This window comes from Oncorhynchus tshawytscha, linkage group LG03, assembly GCF_018296145.1.
Source record: "Oncorhynchus tshawytscha isolate Ot180627B linkage group LG03, Otsh_v2.0, whole genome shotgun sequence".
NCBI lineage: Eukaryota > Metazoa > Chordata > Actinopteri > Salmoniformes > Salmonidae > Oncorhynchus > Oncorhynchus tshawytscha.
In genome coordinates this window covers 1,875,108-1,898,331 of record NC_056431.1, presented here as the reverse complement: position 1 = coordinate 1,898,331, position 23,224 = coordinate 1,875,108, and the positions used below count along the sequence as shown (strand labels likewise).

At 46.4% G+C, this 23,224-nt stretch overlaps 1 protein-coding gene across 2 annotated transcripts in view; it reads left to right on the top strand.

Annotated features, from left to right (window-relative positions):
- The first annotated feature begins 330 nt into the window (after positions 1-330).
- LOC112222490 (ephrin-A4-like) overlaps positions 331-23,224 on the top strand; it is a 117,470-nt gene continuing 94,576 nt past the window's right edge. For both annotated transcript variants that reach the window (XM_042307290.1, XM_042307286.1), the window contains exon 1: positions 331-975. In XM_042307290.1, coding sequence (XP_042163224.1) covers positions 854-975 — 122 coding nt within the window. In that variant the 5' untranslated portion in view covers positions 331-853. The remainder of the gene's footprint in view (positions 976-23,224) is intronic.

The window sequence follows — 23,224 nt, the reverse complement described above, 5'->3', positions numbered from 1 at the left end:
ATGCTCCAGACCGGACATGGGTGTCTGGGGTAAGACCTAACTGAAGTACTGTAAGTCTTTTGACAGGAATGCCAGATGGCATAGGTCTATTCGTGTTCTTTCATATCATTTTGCACTTTCTTTGCCTTCTGCTGTCCAGACTCTTAAGGGAAGAAGAGGAGAGGAAGACATTTGATGCACCACACCCTCAGCTAACTCAAGTCGGCGCACCTCACACCTCTAAAAAACTATGGAATGTTGACACCGCCCATGCGTTCCACTGATTGGTTTAAAGTTTCCTGGGTCCTCCCTCGCCCATGGCCCTCTCGCCCGTGCCCCTCCTAACCCAAATCACAGCGCTCCAGACAGCACCCACTGACTTCAACTCTAATTCGGAAAACGCTGCTATTTTAACCTAGCATACTCATAGTTCAGCAGGTGATTATCAACAACTTGCAAATTAACTTTAGGCATATACTCGGTAAGTTAGTGTACTTTTAAAAGTGTATTTTTGACATAAGGAAATACGTTGTGCCGCAGCAGAATAAAGGAGGCTATCCTTTTCAGTATCAGGCAGCAACTTTACCAAACTATCTGACTTTCTTGTGTTCAACTTTTGAGGAGTCTCTCCATCGTTTGACTTTATTCACCACGCAACAACGGTTTCCACATAGGATGTACCCCGGAAGGAAGGTATTTCGGTGAATTAGTTTGAGAACGTTTGAACGGGAATATTACGTCAATAAAGGTGATTCTACCCTGCGTTAACCGGGGCCACTAGTCTACCTGTCACCGAATTCTTTCAACCAACCACTCCCACCCGGTCCCCTCGTGCTGTCTTTCCGTGGGTCGCCTGCCTCGCCCGCTAACCGTGATGGCGTGCGGTTGGAGTCCGGGAGCTGTCACGGTTTGGAGAACTACCGTTTTCCTGCTCAACATCGCGTGCACAGCGTCGGCCAAGAGACACGTCGTCTACTGGAACTCCACCAACACTAGGTGAGCTAAGTGTTTCTAGAACAATCAGGGAATCCTCCCCGCTGCTCTGAAGCTGGAGAGAATAGTTTATGCATTGCTCATTTGGTAGAGTTTATGCATTGCTCATTTGGAACAAGTCCATGAGCTTCACTCTCCCATTATCTCACGTTTCTGCATGAGTAGCCCACGTCCTTTTGCATTAGCCTACTGCACAGACAGGACAACACCATAGTGTTTATGCATATTAGTCCACTTTGAGTGAACTCGTAGCACATTGAGATTGGGCAACGTTCAACCTCCAACCCTGTGGTGTCCTAACTGAACTGTGTGATAGGTCTAACTATAACAGGAGTCAGGACTTCTCCTTCCTACATTCATGTCAAACATCCAACCCTGCTTTTACCTGTATTGACATGCTCACCTGCACGGTTATGCAAGAACTAACCTTTCAAACGGTGATGGCTGCCCATGCAGGTCAACAGGCATGAGTCAAGTTGTGCTGACAGCTTCTCCAACCCACCCACATTACCCAGTCCTTTACTAATGCATAACCCACCTCTCGTCTTCCTCATACCCTGGTGAAGACAGCCTGGCTGTTGAAACATTGGTAATAAATGACTGCATCTGATGCTTTTTCTTTTTAAAGAGGAAAAGCAATAGACCTAGTTTGAATGAATACTTTACAGACCGTATTCTTCCCTCCTTCCTTCTTTGAGGTAATGATCACTGTGTTAGTTGAGGTAATGATCACTGTGTTAGTTGAGGTAATGATCACTGTGTTAGTTGAGGTAATGATCACTGTGTTAGTTGAGGTAATGATCACTGCTCTGACATGACTGTGTTAGTTGAGGTAATGATCACTGCTCTGACATGACTGTTAGTTCTGTAGTGGAAATCCTTGCGTTCACTTGTCTAGCCATGTTGTGGTAGTGATTTATATGTAGGAAGCATTCAAACAGGGTCCTAGATACTGAACTATTCTGCTGACAGGTGTGTTTGACTCCAAACCACCGCCATGTGTAAGTGTTTAGTTGGTAATGGGAGTGTGCTGTGTGGTTTTGTATAGTGTGTGTAATGAGTTGATTGGGGTCAGTAGTCAGGCAGAGAGAGGTTCACCTGCAGATCCAGGTGTCACCAAGCAGCTAATTGAAGACTAGCTGTGGAAGCTGCACCACCTCTGGGTTTCCTATATCTTACTAACCAACTGTCCGGCCAGACAGGTAGGTAGGGGCCCCAGCAACATACAGGGCTGTGTTCGTCAATCACTGATCTGATCGGCCTGAAAGGGATACTTCAGAATTTGTACGATTTATAATGTATCTGCATCCAGTATTAAGGAGGTTGGAGGTAGTTTCACGAGCCAATGCTGAAATTAACGCTAGTTAGCAACTTCATTCAAACTGCACGTGGAGATATAAGAAGGGTATCCAGGAGTTCATCTGACTCTGGGGAAGTAGATAAAGGGCCTCATTAGGTTTGGGCGGTATACAATGTACTGGGGTATTTGGAAATAGTTTTTCAATACATTTTAATATTTCTGTGTAATTGAAGTAAATACCTGCAGTCAACATGTGCAATATGTTAGGAGATAAAGCAGATCGCTTTCTTCATTTCACCGTTCTTCATTATTTCCCATTATAAAGGTTACCGTAGTTCCCCAGAACAGTTGAGCCAGTCAGGTGTTTGTTAACAGCACAACAGGCGGGAGCAGGTGTATCCAGCTGTCTATTGACAGGCGTTGTGTTTTATATTGAAAGTCAAGTGTTTTTCTGCTTCCAAAGAGTGATCAGGGGCGAGCAAGTATCTGGGTGGAGGAGTGCAACTGATGCTGAGCAGAAATTAGAATAAGAATCATTTTAGATCTGCGTTCATAAAATGCTGCAAGATATTATTTTATGCATTTGATCTTTTTGTTGTTGTGGTGAAAAACGCAGAAAACACAACCCCTAAATTGAACTTGCTAGTTATCTAAGTAAGTGGCTGAAAGGAGACGGGGAATCATTCTCTTGTAAATGTCCAAACTCACCAACAATTATATTTGTTAGCGCTTACCAATATATGTATATCTTGATGAGCTGGATTGCCTGTCTTTGCATATATTTAGCTAACAGCTTCCATGGAAATTAGCTATTACTTGTGCTAATTTTGTCAGTATTCTGGTAATAGACGCCCAATGGGCTTTTTCCCCTTTGTGGCGCCCCCTTGTGTACTTAGCCAGTAATAGCGTAAATCCCTGGATGAGAGAAGGACGCAATGACGTTATGAAAATCTGGATACCGCCCAAACCTAGGCCTCATTGCCAAAATCCCAAAGTATCCCTTAAACCTAACCTAAATATTTTGACGTGGATGGCACTTCCAAATGTTCTAAAATGCATACTTCCTCCCTTCCCTGAGGAAATCTGACCTGCATGTATGTGATTGGATGACTGTTTTCACCAATTAAATATAAATTCCTCAAGGAATAAAGGAAGAGTTTTATAACTATTTGGAATGGGGCCCTGGAATTGTGAACCACCTAAATTTGCTTGGGAAACACCGCTGCACCTCTCTCTCTCTCAGGGGAAGCTGGAAGGGTCACACTCTGTGGCAAGGAAAACACTTTCTGCTGCACCACCACCCAATCAGAAACCCATCAGTGTGTCTGTGATACTGCACCCAGGACAGGGTCCCCAGGGGCCAGAGTGTGTGTGTTGTTGCTCTCATGCCCACTCTCCTGCACCTTCCTCTTCTCCCTCCTCCTTCTCTCCCCTGCCCTCTCCTCTCTCTCTCTGTCCAGAGCAGGATATTGGCTGTGTGATTAGTTTAGGTTCAGCCATTTTCCCTGAGCTGCTGTTGAGAAGCTATAGGCCGTCCCAAGGCCCATAAACCTGGCTAAGCGACCACTGCCTCCCTCTGTCTCTGCAATATACCACACCACAGTGCACACCACAGTGCTCACATATCTAGGATCAGCTCACCCTCCCCAAACCCAATCCTTAACCATTAAGGCTGAACAACAAAACTGACCCGATATCAGTGTCTAGTGGCGTCATCCTACTGCAGTGAGGGTCTAGTGGAGGACTGAGAGGGGCGACATTTAACATTAACACCAGGCTCCTACAGTCACAACACACAGTAGGCTGCTGTTAATATAGATGATTTAGGACCCTGGCTTGTCACCTTTTCCCATAGAAATCTGGATTTATAGTTTTAATGAACTAGAAGCAGTGATGTGTGAACAGGGGTTTATAAAGTCAGCCATCTAGTTAAAATGGCTGGAACAAAGACTATAGCCTGGCTGCTGTAATGTATTACTGCTGCACAATTAGCTAGCAGACTCATGTACTGCACTTTATAAAACACTCATTAATATATATTAATAAACTAATTTACATAGTATGTCTAATAAATGACTATTCACATTTATTAACAATTATAAACGTGTCATTTTAAGCATTACACACATTTATATGCAATAAGAGTAATTGCTTAGTAATTGAACGTTATAAAGAAGTGATTAAAGTTATTGAAGTGTATCTGGCTCTAGTCTAAATCAAAGATTTACAGCAGGAGAGTTAGAAATGTAGAATTGTTTTGTTGTCATTTTATATCCTGAATGATTGTTGTCTCATTGACCAGGGCTCCACATTCTCCATCTCTGTGGTACTTCCTGGTTTAAATAAAGGTCAAATAAAACAACAGTTAAAAACCGAAGTGAATTTAGTGGTGAGTGCGTAGCTACAGTATAGTATGCAGCGTTCTGTCCCAGTGTGTAGCAGGTTGGGGCTAGTTCTCTGCTGTGGATTTAGACTCCACTCATGGGATTTGGTTTACCTTGAAGAATCTGTGGCTCCAAACTAGTTTACCACGTAGGTGACCATGCATGTCTGTACATAGGCCTGGCCTCTACTCGTTCTGCCCCATGCTTGGTTCTGCCATTTTGGTTTTCATACACCAAACAGAGACAGCGATATGGAGTATTTGCTCCTTTATCCCCTGTTCTCGGTTCGCTCACCCTCTCCTCCTTTACACACGCTAGCAACCTTCAGTCCTCCTCCTTTACACACCCCTCTCTGTTCTCCAGGGGCGACAGCTTACATTGAAAACTAGTAGTGAATTTGTGGTTTGATATTTCAGACTTGATTTTCCCTTCCCTTATGAAAAATGTACAACCCCTATGAATATGTCCATTTAATTATAATTCACATTTCCTGTTGCAGGATTATTTTCCCTCAACAAGTTTGGACACTTACTGTAATATGTAAGGAGTACCAGCTCACCTGTCTCTCTCTGCAGTAGAAGGTATTACATTAGTATTTATGCTTGTTTCTTTATTGAAAATGTATTTGATTCTTTTACAGCTCCTCTGTGTAATATTCATCTGGGTTCATGTACTGTACTGTAGACACTGAATGGAAAACTGACAGTGTCTGTAATATTCATCTGGGTTAATGTACTGTACTGTAGACACTGAATAGAAAACTGACAGTGTCTGTAATATTCATCTGGGTTAATGTACTGTACTGTAGACACTGAATAGAAAACTGACAGTGTCTGTAATATTCATCTGGGTTCATGTACTGTACTGTAGACACTGAATAGAAAACTGACAGTGTCTGTAATATTCATCTGGGTTAATGTACTGTACTGTAGACACTGAATGGAAAGCTGACAGTGTCTATAATATTCATCTGGGTTAATGTACTGTACTGTAGACACTGAATGGAAAGCTGACAGTGTCTGTAATATTCATCATGTACCTGGGTTCATGTACTGTAGACACTGAATGGAAAGCTGACAGTGTCTGTAATATTCATCATGTACCTGGGTTCATGTACTGTAGACACTGAATGGAAAGCTGACAGTGTCTAATATTCATCATGTACAGTGCCTTGCGAAAGTATTCGGCCCCCTTGAACTTTGCGACCTTTTGCCACATTTCAGGCTTCAAACATAAAGATATAAAACTGTATTTTTTTGTGAAGAATCAACAACAAGTGGGACACAATCATGAAGTGGAACGACATTTATTGGATATTTCAAACTTTTTTAACAAATCAAAAACTGAAAAATTGGGCGTGCAAAATTATTCAGCCCCCTTAAGTTAATACTTTGTAGCGCCACCTTTTGCTGCGATTACAGCTGTAAGTCGCTTGGGGTATGTCTCTATCAGTTTTGCACATCGAGAGACTGAACATTTTTCCCATTCCTCCTTGCAAAACAGCTCGAGCTCAGTGAGGTTGGATGGAGAGCATTTGTGAACAGCAGTTTTCAGTTCTTTCCACAGATTCTCGATTGGATTCAGGTCTGGACTTTGACTTGGCCATTCTAACACCTGGATATGTTTATTTTTGAACCATTCCATTGTAGATTTTGCTTTATGTTTTGGATCATTGTCTTGTTGGAAGACAAATCTCCATCCCAGTCTCAGGTCTTTTGCAGACTCCATCAGGTTTTCTTCCAGAATGGTCCTGTATTTGGCTCCATCCATCTTCCCATCAATTTTAACCATCTTCCCTGTCCCTGCTGAAGAAAAGCAGGCCCAAACCATGATGCTGCCACCACCATGTTTGACAGTGGGGATGGTGTGTTCAGGGTGATGAGCTGTGTTGCTTTTACGCCAAACATAACGTTTTGCATTGTTGCCAAAAAGTTCAATTTTGGTTTCATCTGACCAGAGCACCTTCTTCCACATGTTTGGTGTGTCTCCCAGGTGGCTTGTGGCAAACTTTAAACAACACTTTTTATGGATATCTTTAAGAAATGGCTTTCTTCTTGCCACTCTTCCATAAAGGCCAGATTTGTGCAATATACGACTGATTGTTGTCCTATGGACAGAGTCTCCCACCTCAGCTGTAGATCTCTGCAGTTCATCCAGAGTGATCATGGGCCTCTTGGCTGCATCTCTGATCAGTCTTCTCCTTGTATGAGCTGAAAGTTTAGAGGGACGGCCAGGTCTTGGTAGATTTGCAGTGGTCTGATACTCCTTCCATTTCAATATTATCGCTTGCACAGTGCTCCTTGGGATGTTTAAAGCTTGGGAAATCTTTTTGTATCCAAATCCAGCTTTAAACTTCTTCACAACAGTATCTCGGACCTGCCTGGTGTGTTCCTTGTTCTTCATGATGCTCTCTGCGCTTTTAACGGACCTCTGAGACTATCACAGTGCAGGTGCATTTATACGGAGACTTGATTACACACAGGTGGATTGTATTTATCATCATTAGTCATTTAGGTCAACATTGGATCATTCAGAGATCCTCACTGAACTTCTGGAGAGAGTTTGCTGCACTGAAAGTAAAGGGGCTGAATAATTTTGCACGCCCAATTTTTCAATTTTTGATTTGTTAAAAAAGTTTGAAATATCCAATAAATGTCGTTCCACTTCATGATTGTGTCCCACTTGTTGTTGGTTCTTCACAAAAAATACAGTTTTATATCTTTATGTTTGAAGCCTGAAATGTGGCAAAAGGTCGCAAAGTTCAAGGGTGCCGAATACTTTCGCAAGGCACTGTACCTGGGTTCATGTACTGTAGACACGGAATGGAAAGCTGACAGTGTCTGTAATATTCATCATGTACCTGGGTTAATGTACTGTACTGTAGACACTGAATGGAAAGCTGACAGTGTCTGTAATATTCATCATGTACCTGGGTTCATGTACTGTAGATACTGAATGGAAAGCTGACAGTGTCTGTAATATTCATCATGTACCTGGGTTCATGTACTGTAGACACTGAATGGAAAGCTGACAGTGTCTGTAATATTCATCATGTACCTGGGTTCATGTACTGTACTGTAGATACTGAATGGAAAGCTGACAGTGTCTGTAATATTCATGTACCTGGGTTCATGTACTGTAGACACTGAATGGAAAGCTGACAGTGTCTGTAATATTCATCATGTACCTGGGTTCATGTACTGTAGACACTGAATGGAAAGCTGACAGTGTCTGTAATATTCATCATGTACCTGGGTTCATCAAATCAAATCAAATCAAATTTATTTATATAGCCCTTCGTACATCAGCTGATATCTCAAAGTGCTGTACAGAAACCCAGCCTAAAACCCCAAACAGCAAGCAATGCAGGTGTAGAAGCACGGTGGCTAGGAAAAACTCCCTAGAAAGGCCAAAACCTAGGAAGAAACCTAGAGAGGAACCAGGCTATGTGGGGTGGCCAGTCCTCTTCTGGCTGTGCCGGGTGGAGATTATAACAGAACATGGCCAAGATGTTCAAATGTTCATAAATGACCAGCATGGTCGAATAATAATAAGGCAGAACAGTTGAAACTGGAGCAGCAGCACAGTCAGGTGGAAGTTGAAACTGGAGCAGCAGCATGGCCAGGTGGACTGGGGACAGCAAGGAGTCATCATGTCAGGTAGTCCTGGGGCATGGTCCTAGGGCTCAGGTCAGTTGAAACTGGAACAGCAGCATGGCCAGGTGGACTGGGGACAGCAAGGAGTCATCATGTCAGGTAGTCCTGGAGCTCAGGTCCTAGGGCTCGGGTCCTCCGAGAGAGAGAAAGAAAGAGAGAAGGAGAGAATTAGAGAACGCACACTTAGATTCACACAGGACACCGAATAGGACAGGAGAAGTACTCCAGATATAACAAACTGACCCCAGCCCCCGACACATAAACTACTGCAGCATAAATACTGGAGGCTGAGACAGGAGGGGTCAGGAGACACTGTGGCCCCATCCGAGGTCACCCCGGACAGGGCCAAACAGGAAGGATATAACCCCACCCACTTTGCCAAAGCACAGCCCCCACACCACTAGAGGGATATCTTCAACCACCAACTTACCATCCTGAGACAAGGCTGAGTATAGCCCACAAAGATCTCCGCCACGGCACAACCCAAGGGGGGCGCCAACCCAGACAGGATGACCACAACAGTGAATCAACCCACTCAGGTGACGCACCCCCTCCAGGGACGGCATGAGAGAGCCCCAGTAAGCCAGTGACCCAGCCCCTGTAATAGGGTTAGAGGCAGAGAATCCCAGTGGAAAGAGGGGAACCGGCCAGGCAGAGACAGCAAGGGCGGTTCGTTGCTCCAGAGCCTTTCCGTTCACCTTCCCACTCCTGGGCCAGACTACACTCAATCATATGACCCACTGAAGAGATGAGTCTTCAGTAAAGACTTAAAGGTTGAGACCGAGTTTGCGTCTCTGACATGGGTAGGCAGACCGTTCCATAAAAATGGAGCTCTATAGGAGAAAGCCCTGCCTCCAGCTGTTTGCTTAGAAATTCTAGGGACAATTAGGAGGCCTGCGTCTTGTGACCGTAGCGTACGTGTAGGTATGTACGGCAGGACCAAATCAGAGAGATGGGTAGGAGCAAGCCCATGTAATGCTTTGTAGGTTAGCAGTAAAACCTTGAAATCAGCCCTTGCTTTGACAGGAAGCCAGTGTAGAGAGGCTAGCACTGGAGTAATATGATCAAATTTTTTGGTTCTAGTCAGGATTCTAGCAGCCGTATTTAGCACTAACTGAAGTTTATTTAGTGCTTTATCCGGGTAGCCGGAAAATAGAGCATTGCAGTAGTCTAACCTAGAAGTGACAAAAGCATGGATTAATTTTTCTGCATCATTTTTGGACAGAAAGTTTCATGTACTGTAGACACTGAATGGAAAGCTGACAGTGTCTGTAATATTCATCTGGGTTAATGTACTGTACTGTAGACACTGAATGGAAAGCTGACAGTGTCTGTAATATTCATCATGTACCTGGGTTAATGTACTCTACTGTAGACACTGAATGGCATTCTGACAGTGTCTGTAATATTCATCATGTACCTGGGTTCATGTACTGTAGACACTGAATGGAAAGCTGACAGTGTCTGTAATATTCATCATGCACCTGGGTTTATGTACTCTACTGTAGACACTGAATGGCATTCTGACAGTGTCTGTAATATTCATCATGTACCTGGGTTAATGTACTGTACTGTAGACACTGAATGGCATTCTGACAGTGTCTGTAATATTCATCATGTACCTGGGTTAATGTACTGTACTGTAGACACTGAATGGCATTCTGACAGTGTCTGTAATATTCATCATGCACCTGGGTTTATGTACTCTACTGTAGACACTGAATGGCATTCTGACAGTGTCTGTAATATTCATCATGTACCTGGGTTAATGTACTGTACTGTAGACACTGAATGGCATTCTGACAGTGTCTGTAATATTCATCATGTACCTGGGTTAATGTACTGTACTGTAGACACTGAATGGCATTCTGACAGTGTCTGTAATATTCATCATGTACCTGGGTTAATGTACTGTACTGTAGACACTGAATGGCATTCTGACAGTGTCTGTAATATTCATCATGTACCTGGGTTAATGTACTGTACTGTAGACACTGAATGGAAAGCTGACAGTGTCTGTGTAATTGGGCCTAATCAGGGGAGTTCTGATTGCACCAGTAGACTAGTTTCTCTCTCATATTCCTGTGTTTCTCTTTCCTCTCTCTCCTGTGTGTGTGTGTGCCTCCGCTGTGTGCCTCCGCTGTGTGCCTCCGCTGTGTGCCTCCGCTGTGTGCCTAGCTCAGTGATAATCTGTCCTCCCCTGGTAAATGATTAACATGAAGAAGCTGTGAACTATGATCAACAAGACTAAAGTGTGGTAATTACCACTCTATTCCCTGTCCTGCTAACACCATCCCTTCACCTCTCTCTCCCTCCCTCTGTGATGATGCTATCTGTGATGATGATGCTCATGCGTGGTCTTGCCTGACGTAGTAAACATTTTGCTTTATGTTGTGTGTTTGTGTGTGTACCAGGAGGCAGTCTGACTCTGTAGTTGTGTTCAAAACAATGTGTTCCAGTCATGTGTCGCAGGCTGAATCAATGTTTCTGCCCATTGTGCTGCACCAAAGTTAATTTCAGTCGAACAATGACTCTGTCAGGGTGTGTGTCCTAGTCTGTGAACTTGTTTCTTGGGTGCAAGTGTTCAGGGTTGTGTGTGTTTCCGTCACCAGAGCAGGGCTGAGATACAACCCATTACGGGAAAGACCAACACTCAGTCACAGGACTCCGTCACAGGAAGTCTCTCCTTGAAGCTTTCAAAACAGGACACATTCTCTTAAAACAAACATTTCATAAAGGGTTATTTTCTAGGTTTTCCATTTCCAATAAAGTAGCGAGATACTGTAGCACATGGTAGACAAAATGGTTTGTTTTTCAACAAGCAAGGACCTTTCTCCCTGCATGTGAACTTCCTCCTACTGAGAACTGATAATGAAAGGCCTAACTGGGAGTACCAACCCCATGTCTCAGACAGTGATAAGGAAAGGCCTAACTGGGAGTACCAACCCCATGTCTCAGACAGTGATAAGGAAAGGCCTAACTGGGAGGACCAACCCCATGTCTCAGACAGTGATAAGGAAAGGCCTAACTGGGAGGACCAACCCCAGGTCTCAGACAGTGATAAGGAAAGGCCTAACTGGGAGGACCAACCCCAGGTCTCAGACAGTGATAAGGAAAGGCCTAACTGGGAGGACCAACCCCAGGTCTCAGACAGTGATAAGGAAAGGCCTAACTGGGAGGACCAACCCCAGGTCTCAGACAGTGATAAGGAAAGGCCTAACTGGGAGGACCAACCCCAGGTCTCAGACAGTGATAAGGAAAGGCCTAACTGGGAGGACCAACCCCAGGTCTCAGACAGTGATAAGGAAAGGCCTAACTGGGAGGACCAACCCCAGGTCTCAGACAGTGATAAGGAAAGGCCTAACTGGGAGGACCAACCCCATGTCTCAGACAGTGATAAGGAAAGGCCTAACTGGGAGGACCAACCCCATGTCTCAGACAGTGATAAGGAAAGGCCTAACTGGGAGGACCAACCCCAGGTCTCAGACAGTGATAAGGAAAAGCCTAACTGGGAGGACCAACCCCATGTCTCAGACAGTGATAAGGAAAAGCCTAACTGGGAGGACCAACCCCAGGTCTCAGACAGTGATAAGGAAAGGCCTAACTGGGAGGACCAACCCCAGGTCTCAGACAGTGATAAGGAAAGGCCTAACTGGGAGGACCAACCCCAGGTCTCAGACAGTGATAAGGAAAGGCCTAACTGGGAGTACCAACCCCAGGTCTCAGACAGTGATAAGGAAAGGCCTAACTGGGAGGACCAACCCCAGGTCTCAGACAGTGATAAGGAAAGGCCTAACTGGGAGGACCAACCCCATGTCTCAGACAGTGATAAGGAAAGGCCTAACTGGGAGGACCAACCCCAGGTCTCAGACAGTGATAATGAAAGGCCTAACTGGGAGGACCAACCCCAGGTCTCAGACAGTGATAAGGAAAGGCCTAACTGGGAGGACCAACCCCAGGTCTCAGACAGTGATAAGGAAAGGCCTAACTGGGAGGACCAACCCCAGGTCTCAGACAGTGATAAGGAAAGGCCTAACTGGGAGGACCAACCCCAGGTCTCAGACAGTGATAAGGAAAGGCCTAACTGGGAGGACCAACCCCAGGTCTCAGACAGTGATAAGGAAAGGCCTAACTGGGAGTACCAACCCCATGTCTCAGACAGTGATAAGGAAAAGCCTAACTGGGAGTACCAACCCCATGTCTCAGACAGTGATAAGGAAAGGCCTAACTGGGAGTACCAACCCCATGTCTCAGACAGTGATAAGGAAAGGCCTAACTGGGAGAACCAACCCCAGGTCTCAGACAGTGATAAGGAAAGGCCTAACTGGGAGGACCAACCCCAGGTCTCAGACAGTGATAAGGAAAGGCCTAACTGGGAGGACCAACCCCAGGTCTCAGACAGTGATAAGGAAAGGCCTAACTGGGAGTACCAACCCCAGGTCTCAGACAGTGATAATGAAAGGCCTAACTTGGAGGACCAACCCCATGTCTCAGACAGTGATAAGGAAAGGCCTAACTGGGAGGACCAACCCCAGGTCTCAGACAGTGATAAGGAAAGGCCTAACTGGGAGGACCAACCCCAGGTCTCAGACAGTGATAAGGAAAGGCCTAACTGGGAGGACCAACCCCAGGTCTCAGACAGTGATAATGAAAGGCCTAACTGGGAGGACCAACCCCATGTCTCAGACAGTGATAAGGAAAGGCCTAACTGGGAGGACCAACCCCATGTCTCAGACAGTGATAAGGAAAGGCCTAACTGGGAGGACCAACCCCAGGTCTCAGACAGTGATAAGGAAAGGCCTAACTGGGAGGACCAACCCCAGGTCTCAGACAGTGATAATGAAAGGCCTAACTGGGAGGACCAACCCCATGTCTCAGACAGTGATAAGGAAAGGCCTAACTGGGAGGACCAACCCCATGTCTCAGACAGTGATAAGGAAAGGCCTAACTGGGAGAACCAACCCCATATCTCAGACAGTGATAAGGAAAGGCCTAACTGGGAGGACCAACCCCATGTCTCAGACAGTGATAAGGAAAGGCCTAACTGGGAGGACCAACCCCAGGTCTCAGACAGTGATAAGGAAAGGCCTAACTGGGAGGACCAACCCCAGGTCTCAGACAGTGATAAGGAAAGGCCTAACTGGAAGGACCAACCCCAGGTCTCAGACAGTGATAAGGAAAGGCCTAACTGGGAGGACCAACCCCAGGTCTCAGACAGTGATAAGGAAAAGCCTAACTGGGAGAACCAACCCCATGTCTCAGACAGTGATAAGGAAAGGCCTAACTGGGAGGACCAACCCCATGTCTCAGACAGTGATAAGGAAAGGCCTAACTGGGAGGACCAACCCCAGGTCTCAGACAGTGATAAGGAAAGGCCTAACTGGGAGGACCAACCCCAGGTCTCAGACAGTGATAAGGAAAGGCCTAACTGGGAGGACCAACCCCATGTCTCAGACAGTGATAAGGAAAGGCCTAACTGGGAGTACCAACCCCATGTCTCAGACAGTGATAAGGAAAGGCCTAACTGGGAGGACCAACCCCAGGTCTCAGACAGTGATAAGGAAAGGCCTAACTGGGAGGACCAACCCCAGGTCTCAGACAGTGATAAGGAAAGGCCTAACTGGGAGGACCAACCCCAGGTCTCAGACAGTGATAAGGAAAGGCCTAACTGGGAGGACCAACCCCAGGTCTCAGACAGTGATAAGGAAAGGCCTAACTGGGAGGACCAACCCCAGGTCTCAGACAGTGATAAGGAAAGGCCTAACTGGGAGGACCAACCCCAGGTCTCAGACAGTGATAAGGAAAGGCCTAACTGGGAGGACCAACCCCAGGTCTCAGACAGTGATAAGGAAAGGCCTAACTGGGAGGACCAACCCCAGGTCTCAGACAGTGATAAGGAAAGGCCTAACTGGGAGGACCAACCCCAGGTCTCAGACAGTGATAAGGAAAGGCCTAACTGGGAGGACCAACCCCATGTCTCAGACAGTGATAAGGAAAGGCCTAACTGGGAGGACCAACCCCATGTCTCAGACAGTGATAAGGAAAGGCCTAACTGGGAGGACCAACCCCAGGTCTCAGACAGTGATAAGGAAAGGCCTAACTGGGAGGACCAACCCCATGTCTCAGACAGTGATAAGGAAAAGCCTAACTGGGAGGACCAACCCCAGGTCTCAGACAGTGATAAGGAAAGGCCTAACTGGGAGGACCAACCCCAGGTCTCAGACAGTGATAAGGAAAGGCCTAACTGGGAGGACCAACCCCAGGTCTCAGACAGTGATAAGGAAAGGCCTAACTGGGAGGACCAACCCCAGGTCTCAGACAGTGATAAGGAAAGGCCTAACTGCTCTATGACAGAGTATAATATAAATGGATCGTTTTGTTTCAACTTGTAGTTAATTTAGGTATGACAAAGTGTCAGAGGGTGTGTTTTGGAGGGAGGGTGTAGACCAGAGACTTGTATTGTACTGTGACTGCCATGTCTGCCTGTCTGTAAACATTACCCTACCTGGCCTCAATTTGTAAATCATTCTAACAAATCCATTCAAATGTGAATTTTTGTATTGAATTGGAGCACCGTCGAGGGGTGTGTGTGTGTGTGTGTGTGTGTGTGTGTGTGTGTGTGTGTGTGTGTGTGTAATACACAGTACTGTGAGGAGCCAGCCGGCTAGAGACGGCTGTATTACCCCTCTGAATGAAATCTTAGGTAAACGAGCTGCCAAACAGAACATATAAACCTGCAGCAAGAAATTGAGGTGGATAAACGCACACACTGTTGTAAATGAGTTATTTTCGGTGGAGAGGGTGAGAGAGAGGCCTTGCACTCTGTCTGTATCAGCCTCTCAGATAGTCATGGTGCTGAGTGCATTTACAGAGCGGCTAGAATACTTCTGGTCAAGGTATTTAGGAAATATCGATACCAATTTAAATGATAGATATAATCACTGACTCCTTGCCTTATCGCTGGACTACATATGGACCCAAACCGGCCCCAGACCTCTCTCCATATCTCGCCATTTCTTTCTGTGGATAATCATTATTGATTTTATTTAGTGCATCTAATATTGACTGTAGAGTGAATGTCTTAGTGTCCTGAAAGGGCTGTTGTCCAGGGACAGATGAAGTTTGGATAGCAGGTCTGTCGGCATGGGACACTCAAGCGGCTTCTGTTCGGCACAAAATGGCTGCCATGTGACTTGGAGGCTCAGGATGACGCAGACCAGCAGCAGTGTGTGGGAATCATCTTGTATGCATTAAACATCAACAAAGCAATATTTAAGAAATTGCGTTGTTTTGTAGAACCGTATATTACAGAGTTTTCACTTGATCATCAAATCTGGAACTCCAAAATGGTCCTGCATATAATGGAATATGAATGTTGGAAGTTTTCAAAAGATTCTGTTTGTCTGTTTGACTTAAATGGTTAACACTGTCTCAACTCCCTCTGCTTTACCACTGTGTTCTGCTTCATCACACACACACACACACACACACACACTCATATCAGAAGCCTTGCCAAGAGGCAGCCAGGGAATTCCCTGCTATAGAAAAATTGAATTAGTATTGACCGAGGAGGATGAGGTACAGGGAGAAGCAGAGGAACCTAGATTATAGAACAGTACAGGAGCCTACAAGGCATTTGACACAAATCCTGTGTTTCACATGACAGCTGTTAGTGTGTTTGGTCCCCAGTTGTCAGGTTCATCGAAGTTGTGGAATATCTCTTGAGCTTGGAATTGCCATTTCCCTGTCTCATGAGCAAATTGGCATAGCTCATATGATCGTCAATGGTGATGGTTGTTATGACTACAGAGATTGTTTTATCAGTATTATCTGATATGCATAAATGTTTTTTTGCTCTGACCAGATTACACTTTGTTTGGACAAATCCTCACCAAAATGTGTCGGTATGATTGATATATTAACCTTCTATATGCTTCTCTAATACAAGTCCACTGACATGCAGGTGCGTTGGAGTCTATAGAATTTATTTAGAAAGAGGAACAGATTTCTGTACTGTTTGCTTGCAAAGTTTCCCTGTTTTATTAAATGTTTTGGTGTTCTGACCTTTTTCCAAGATGTCATGTGAATTCCACAGTAATCTTCGTATCATGTATTGCAGTTTATTGGTGTATATGGGTGTAGCACACATTGGTGTATATGGGTGTAGCACACATTGGTGTATATGGGTGTAGCACACATTGGTGTATATGGGTGTAGCACACATTGGTGTATATGGGTGTAGCACACACTGGTGTATATGGGTGTAGCACACACTGGTGTATATGGGTGTAGCACACATTGGTGTATATGGGTGTAGCACACATTGGTGTATATGGGTGTAGCACACATTGGTGTATATGGGTGTAGCACACATTGGTGTATATGGGTGTAGCACACATTGGTGTATATGGGTGTAGCACACATTGGTGTATATGGGTGTAGCACACATTGGTGTATATGGGTGTAGCACACATTGGTGTATATGGGTGTAGCACACATTGGTGTATATGGGTGTAGCACACATTGGTGTATATGGGTGTAGCACACATTGGTGTATATGGGTGTAGCACACATTGGTGTATATGGGTGTAGCACACATTGGTGTATATGGGTGTAGCACACATTGGTGTATATGGGTGTAGCACACATTGGTGTATATGGGTGTAGCACACATTGGTGTATATGGGTGTAGCACACATTGGTGTATATGGGTGTAGCACACATTGGTGTATATGGGTGTAGCACACATTGGTGTATATGGGTGTAGCACACATTGGTGTATATGGGTGTAGCACACATTGGTGTATATGGGTGTAGCACACATTGGTGTATATGGGTGTAGCACACATTGGTGTATATGGGTGTAGCACACATTGGTGTATATGGGTGTAGCACACACTGGTGTATATGGGTGTAGCACACACTGGTGTATATGGGTGTAGCACACATTGGTGTATATGGGTGTAGCACACACTGCATGAGTACCCGGATGTTGCTTTCACATTCATTCATGTTTCATGTAAGTAATATTGAAAACCCCTCCCACGTCATAAACCAAGCTCAATGACGGCTATAGAACACCCTTTCCGTCCACATGCAGGTCTGTAGTATCACTCCATCTCAAACCGTACTGTCTCCATCCACATGCAGGTCTGTAGTATCACTCCATCTCAAACCGTACTGTCTCCATCCACATGCAGGTCTGTAGTATCACTCCATCTCAAACCGTACTGTCTCCATCCACATGCAGGTCTGTAGTATTACTCCATCTCAAACCGTACTGTCTCCATCCACATGCAGGTCTGTAGTATCACTCCATCTCAAACCGTACTGTCTCCATCAACCTGCAGGTCTGTAGTATCACTCCATCTCAAACCGTACTGTCTCCATCAACCTGCAGGTCTGTAGTATCACTCCATCTCAAACCGTACTGTCTCCATCAACCTGCAGGTCTGTAGTATCACTCCATCTCAAACCGTACTGTCTCCATCAACCTGCAGGTCTGTAGTATCACTCCATCTCAAACCGTACTGTCTCCATCAACCTGCAGGTCTGTAGTATCACTCCATCTCAAACCGTACTGTCTCCATCAACCTGCAGGTCTGTAGTATCACTCCATCTCAAACCGTACTGTCTCCATCAACCTGCAGGTCTGTAGTATCACTCCATCTCAAACCGTACTGTCTCCATCAACCTGCAGGTCTGTAGTATCACTCCATCTCAAACCGTACTGTCTCCATCAACCTGCAGGTCTGTAGTATCACTCCATCTCAAACCGTACTGTCTCCATCAACCTGCAGGTCTGTAGTATCACTCCATCTCAAACCGTACTGTCTCCATCAACCTGCAGGTCTGTAGTATCACTCCATCTCAAACCGTACTGTCTCCATCAACCTGCAGGTCTGTAGTATCACTCCATCTCAAACCGTACTGTCTCCATCAACCTGCAGGTCTGTAGTATCACTCCATCTCAAACCGTACTGTCTCCATCAACCTGCAGGTCTGTAGTATCACTCCATCTCAAACCGTACTGTCTCCATCAACCTGCAGGTCTGTGGTATCACTCCATCTCAAACCGTACTGTCTCCATCCACATGCAGGTCTGTGGTATCATTCCATCTCAAACCGTACTGTCTCCATCCACATGCAGGTCTGTAGTATCACTCCATCTCAAACCGTACTGTCTCCATCCACATGCAGGTCTGTAGTATCACTCCATCTCAAACCGTACTGTCTCCATCCACATGCAGGTCTGTAGTATCACTCCATCTCAAACCGTACTGTCTCCATCCACATGCAGGTCTGTAGTATCACTCCATCTCAAACCGTACTGTCTCCATCCACATGCAGGTCTGTAGTATCACTCCATCTCAAACCGTACTGTCTCCATCCACATGCAGGTCTGTAGTATCACTCCATCTCAAACCATACTGTCTCCATCCACATGCAGGTCTGTAGTATCACTCCATCTCAAACCATACTGTCTCCATCCACATGCAGGTCTGTAGTATCACTCCATCTCAAACCATACTGTCTCCATCCACATGCAGGTCTGTAGTATCACTCCATCTCAAACCATACTGTCTCCATCCACATGCAGGTCTGTAGTATCACTCCATCTCAAACCGTACTGTCTCCATCCACCTGCAGGTCTGTAGTATTACTCCATCTCAAACCATACTGTCTCCATCCACATGCAATGGACAGAAATACATTCAATATATACATTCAAACCAACTGTGACATTGGAGCTGGAAAACATATGAAAGTGAATTGCCTGTGATCTTTATTGGGCTGACAACCTGTCTGTCTGCTTCTAGATGGTAGGTTTTATCTATCCAGGTACTAGGCTTGTCCCCTGTGTACTACTGTGTTACTCTGTACCGTAGAGTGTAGTTCAGTACAGAGGAGGGAGAGGTAGGGTGGACTAGTGTGTTACTCTGTACAGTGGAGAGGCAGGGTGGACTAGTGTGTTACTCTGTACAGTGGAGAGGCAGGGTGGACTAGTGTGTTACTCTGTACAGTAGAGTGTAGATCAGTGGAGAGGTAGGGTGGACTAGTGTGGTACTCTGTACAGTGGAGAGGCAGGGTGGACTAGTGTGTTACTCTGTACAGTAGATCAGTGGAGAGGTAGGGTGGACTAGTGTGTTACTCTGTACAGTAGAGTGTAGATCAGTGGAGAGGTAGGGTGGACTAGTGTGTTACTCTGTACAGTGGAGAGGCAGGGTGGACTAGTGTGTTACTCTGTACAGTAGAGTGTAGATCAGTGGAGAGGCAGGGTGGACTAGTGTGTTACTCTGTACAGTAGAGTGTAGATCAGTGGAGAGGTAGGGTAGACTAGTGTTACTCTGTACAGTGGAGAGGTAGGGTGGACTAGTGTGGTACTCTGTACAGTGGAGAGGCAGGGTGGAGAGGCAGGGTGGACAGGTAGTGTGTTACTCTGTACAGTAGAGTGTAGATCAGTGGAGAGGCAGGGTGGACTAGTGTGTTACTCTGTACAGTAGAGTGTAGATCAGTGGAGAGGCAGGGTGGACTAGTGTGTTACTCTGTACAGTGGAGAGGCAGGGTGGACTAGTGTGTTACTCTGTACAGTAGAGTGTAGATCAGTGGAGAGGTAGGGTAGACTAGTGTTACTCTGTACAGTGGAGAGGTAGGGTGGACTAGTGTGGTACTCTGTACAGTGGAGAGGCAGGGTGGACTAGTGTGTTACTCTGTACAGTAGAGTGTAGATCAGTGGAGAGGCAGGGTGGACTAGTGTGTTACTCTGTACAGTAGAGTGTAGATCAGTGGAGAGGCAGGGTGGACTAGTGTGTTACTCTGTACAGTGGAGAGGCAGGGTGGACTAGTGTGTTACTCTGTACAGTAGAGTGTAGATCAGTGGAGAGGTAGGGTAGACTAGTGTTACTCTGTACAGTGGAGAGGTAGGGTGGACTAGTGTGGTACTCTGTACAGTGGAGAGGCAGGGTGGACTAGTGTGTTACTCTGTACAGTAGAGTGTAGATCAGTGGAGAGGCAGGGTGGACTAGTGTGTTACTCTGTACAGTAGAGTGTAGATCAGTGGAGAGGTAGGGTGGACTAGTGTGTTACTCTGTACAGTAGAGTGTAGATCAGTGGAGAGGTAGGGTGGACTAGTGTGTTACTCTGTACAGTAGAGTGTAGATCAGTGGAGAGGTAGGGTGGACTAGTGTGGTACTCTGTACAGTGGAGAGGCAGGGTGGACTGGTGTGTTACTCTGTACAGTAGAGTGTAGGTCAGTGGAGAGGCAGGGTGGACTAGTGTGTTACTCTGTACAGTGGAGTGTAGGTCAGTGGAGAGGCAGGCTGGACTAGTGTGTTACTCTGTACAGTGGAGAGGCAGGGTGGACTACTGTGTTACTCTGTACAGTGGAGAGGCAGGGTGGACTACTGTGTTACTCTGTACAGTGGAGAGGCAGGTGGACTAGTGTGTTACTCTGTACAGTGGAGAGGCAGGGTGGACTACTGTGTTACTCTGTACAGTAGAGTGTAGGTCAGTGGAGAGGCAGGGTGGACTACTGTGTTACACTGTACAGTAGAGTGTAGGTCAGTGGAGAGGCAGGGTGGACTAGTGTGGTACTCTGTACAGTGGAGAGGCAGGGTGGACTAGTGTGTTACTCTGTACAGTAGAGTGTAGGTCAGTGGAGAGGCAGGGTGGACTAGGGTGGACTAGTGTGTTACTCTGTACAGTAGAGTGTAGATCAGTGGAGAGGTAGGGTGGACTAGTGTGTTACTCTGTACAGTAGAGTGTAGATCAGTGGAGAGGTAGGGTGGACTAGTGTGGTACTCTGTACAGTGGAGAGGCAGGGTGGACTAGTGTGTTACTCTGTACAGTAGAGTGTAGGTCAGTGGAGAGGCAGGGTGGACTAGTGTGGTACTCTGTACAGTGGAGAGGCAGGGTGGACTAGTGTGTTACTCTGTACAGTAGAGTGTAGGTCAGTGGAGAGGCAGGGTGGACTAGGGTGGACTAGTGTGGTACTCTGTACAGTAGAGTGTAGGTCAGTGGAGAGGCAGGGTGGACTAGTGTGTTACTCTGTACAGTAGAGTGTAGATCAGTGGAGAGGCAGGGTGGACTAGTGTGTTACTCTGTACAGTGGAGAGGCAGGGTGGACTAGTGTGGTACTCTGTACAGTAGAGTGTAGGTCAGTGGAGAGGCAGGGTGGACTAGTGTGGTACTCTGTACAGTGGAGAGGCAGGGTGGACTAGTGTGGTACTCTGTACAGTGGAGAGGCAGTACAGTGGACAGGGTAGTGTGGTACTCTGTACAGTAGAGTGTAGGTCAGTGGAGAGGCAGGGTGGACTAGTGTGGTACTCTGTACAGTGGAGAGGCAGGGTGGACTAGTGTGTTACTCTGTACAGTAGAGTGTAGGTCAGTGGAGAGGCAGGGTGGACTAGTGTGGTACTCTGTACAGTGGAGAGGCAGGGTGGACTAGTGTGGTACTCTGTACAGTGGAGAGGCAGGGTGGACTAGTGTGTTACTCTGTACAGTGGAGAGGCAGGGTGGACTAGTGTGTTACTCTGTACAGTAGAGTGTAGGTCAGTGGAGAGGCAGGGTGGACTAGTGTGTCACTCTGTACAGTGGAGAGGCAGGGTGGACTAGTGTGTTACTCTGTACAGTGGAGAGGCAGGGTGGACTAGTGTGTTACTCTGTACAGTGGAGAGGCAGGGTGGACTACTGTGTTACTCTGTACAGTGGAGAGGCAGGGTGGACTAGTGTGTTACTCTGTACAGTGGAGAGGCAGGGTGGACTACTGTGTTACTCTGTACAGTGGAGAGGCAGGGTGGACTAGTGTGTTACTCTGTACAGTGGAGAGGCAGGGTGGACTAGTGTGTTACTCTGTACAGTGGAGAGGCAGGGTGGACTAGTGTGTTACTCTGTACAGTGGAGAGGCAGGGTGGACTGGTGTGTTACTCTGTACAGTAGAGTGTAGGTCAGTGGAGAGGCAGGGTGGACTAGTGTGTTACTCTGTACAGTGGAGTGTAGGTCAGTGGAGAGGCAGGCTGGACTACTGTGTTACTCTGTACAGTGGAGAGGCAGGGTGGACTACTGTGTTACTCTGTACAGTGGAGAGGCAGGGTGGACTACTGTGTTACTCTGTACAGTGGAGAGGCAGGGTGGACTAGTGTGTTACTCTGTACAGTGGAGAGGCAGGGTGGACTACTGTGTTACTCTGTACAGTAGAGTGTAGGTCAGTGGAGAGGCAGGGTGGACTACTGTGTTACACTGTACAGTAGAGTGTAGGTCAGTGGAGAGGCAGGGTGGACTAGTGTGTTACTCTGTACAGTAGAGTGCAGGTCAGTGGAGAGGCAGGGTGGACTAGTGTGTTACTCTGTACAGTGGAGAGGCAGGGTGGACTACTGTGTTACTCTGTACAGTGGAGAGGCAGGGTGGACTACTGTGTTACTCTGTACAGTGGGAGCAGGGTGGACTACTGTGTTACTCTGTACAGTGGAGAGGCAGGGTGGACTACTGTGTTACTCTGTACAGTGGAGAGGCAGGGTGGACTACTGTGTTACTCTGTACAGTAGAGTGTAGGTCAGTGGAGAGACAGGGTGGACTAGTGTGTTACTCTGTACAGTAGAGTGTAGGTCAGTGGCGAGGCAGGGTGGACTACTGTGTTACTCTGTACAGTAGAGTGTAGGTCAGTGGAGAGGCAGGGTGGACTAGTGTGTTACTCTGTACAGTAGAGTGTAGGTCAGTGGAGAGGCAGGGTGGACTACTGTGTTACTCTGTACAGTGGAGAGGCAGGGTGGACTACTGTGTTACTCTGTACAGTGGAGAGGTAGGGTGGACTAGTGTGTTACTCTGTACAGTAGAGTGTAGGTCAGTGGAGAGGCAGGGTGGACTAGTGTGTTACTCTGTAGAGTAGAGTGTAGGTCAGTGGCGAGGCAGGGTGG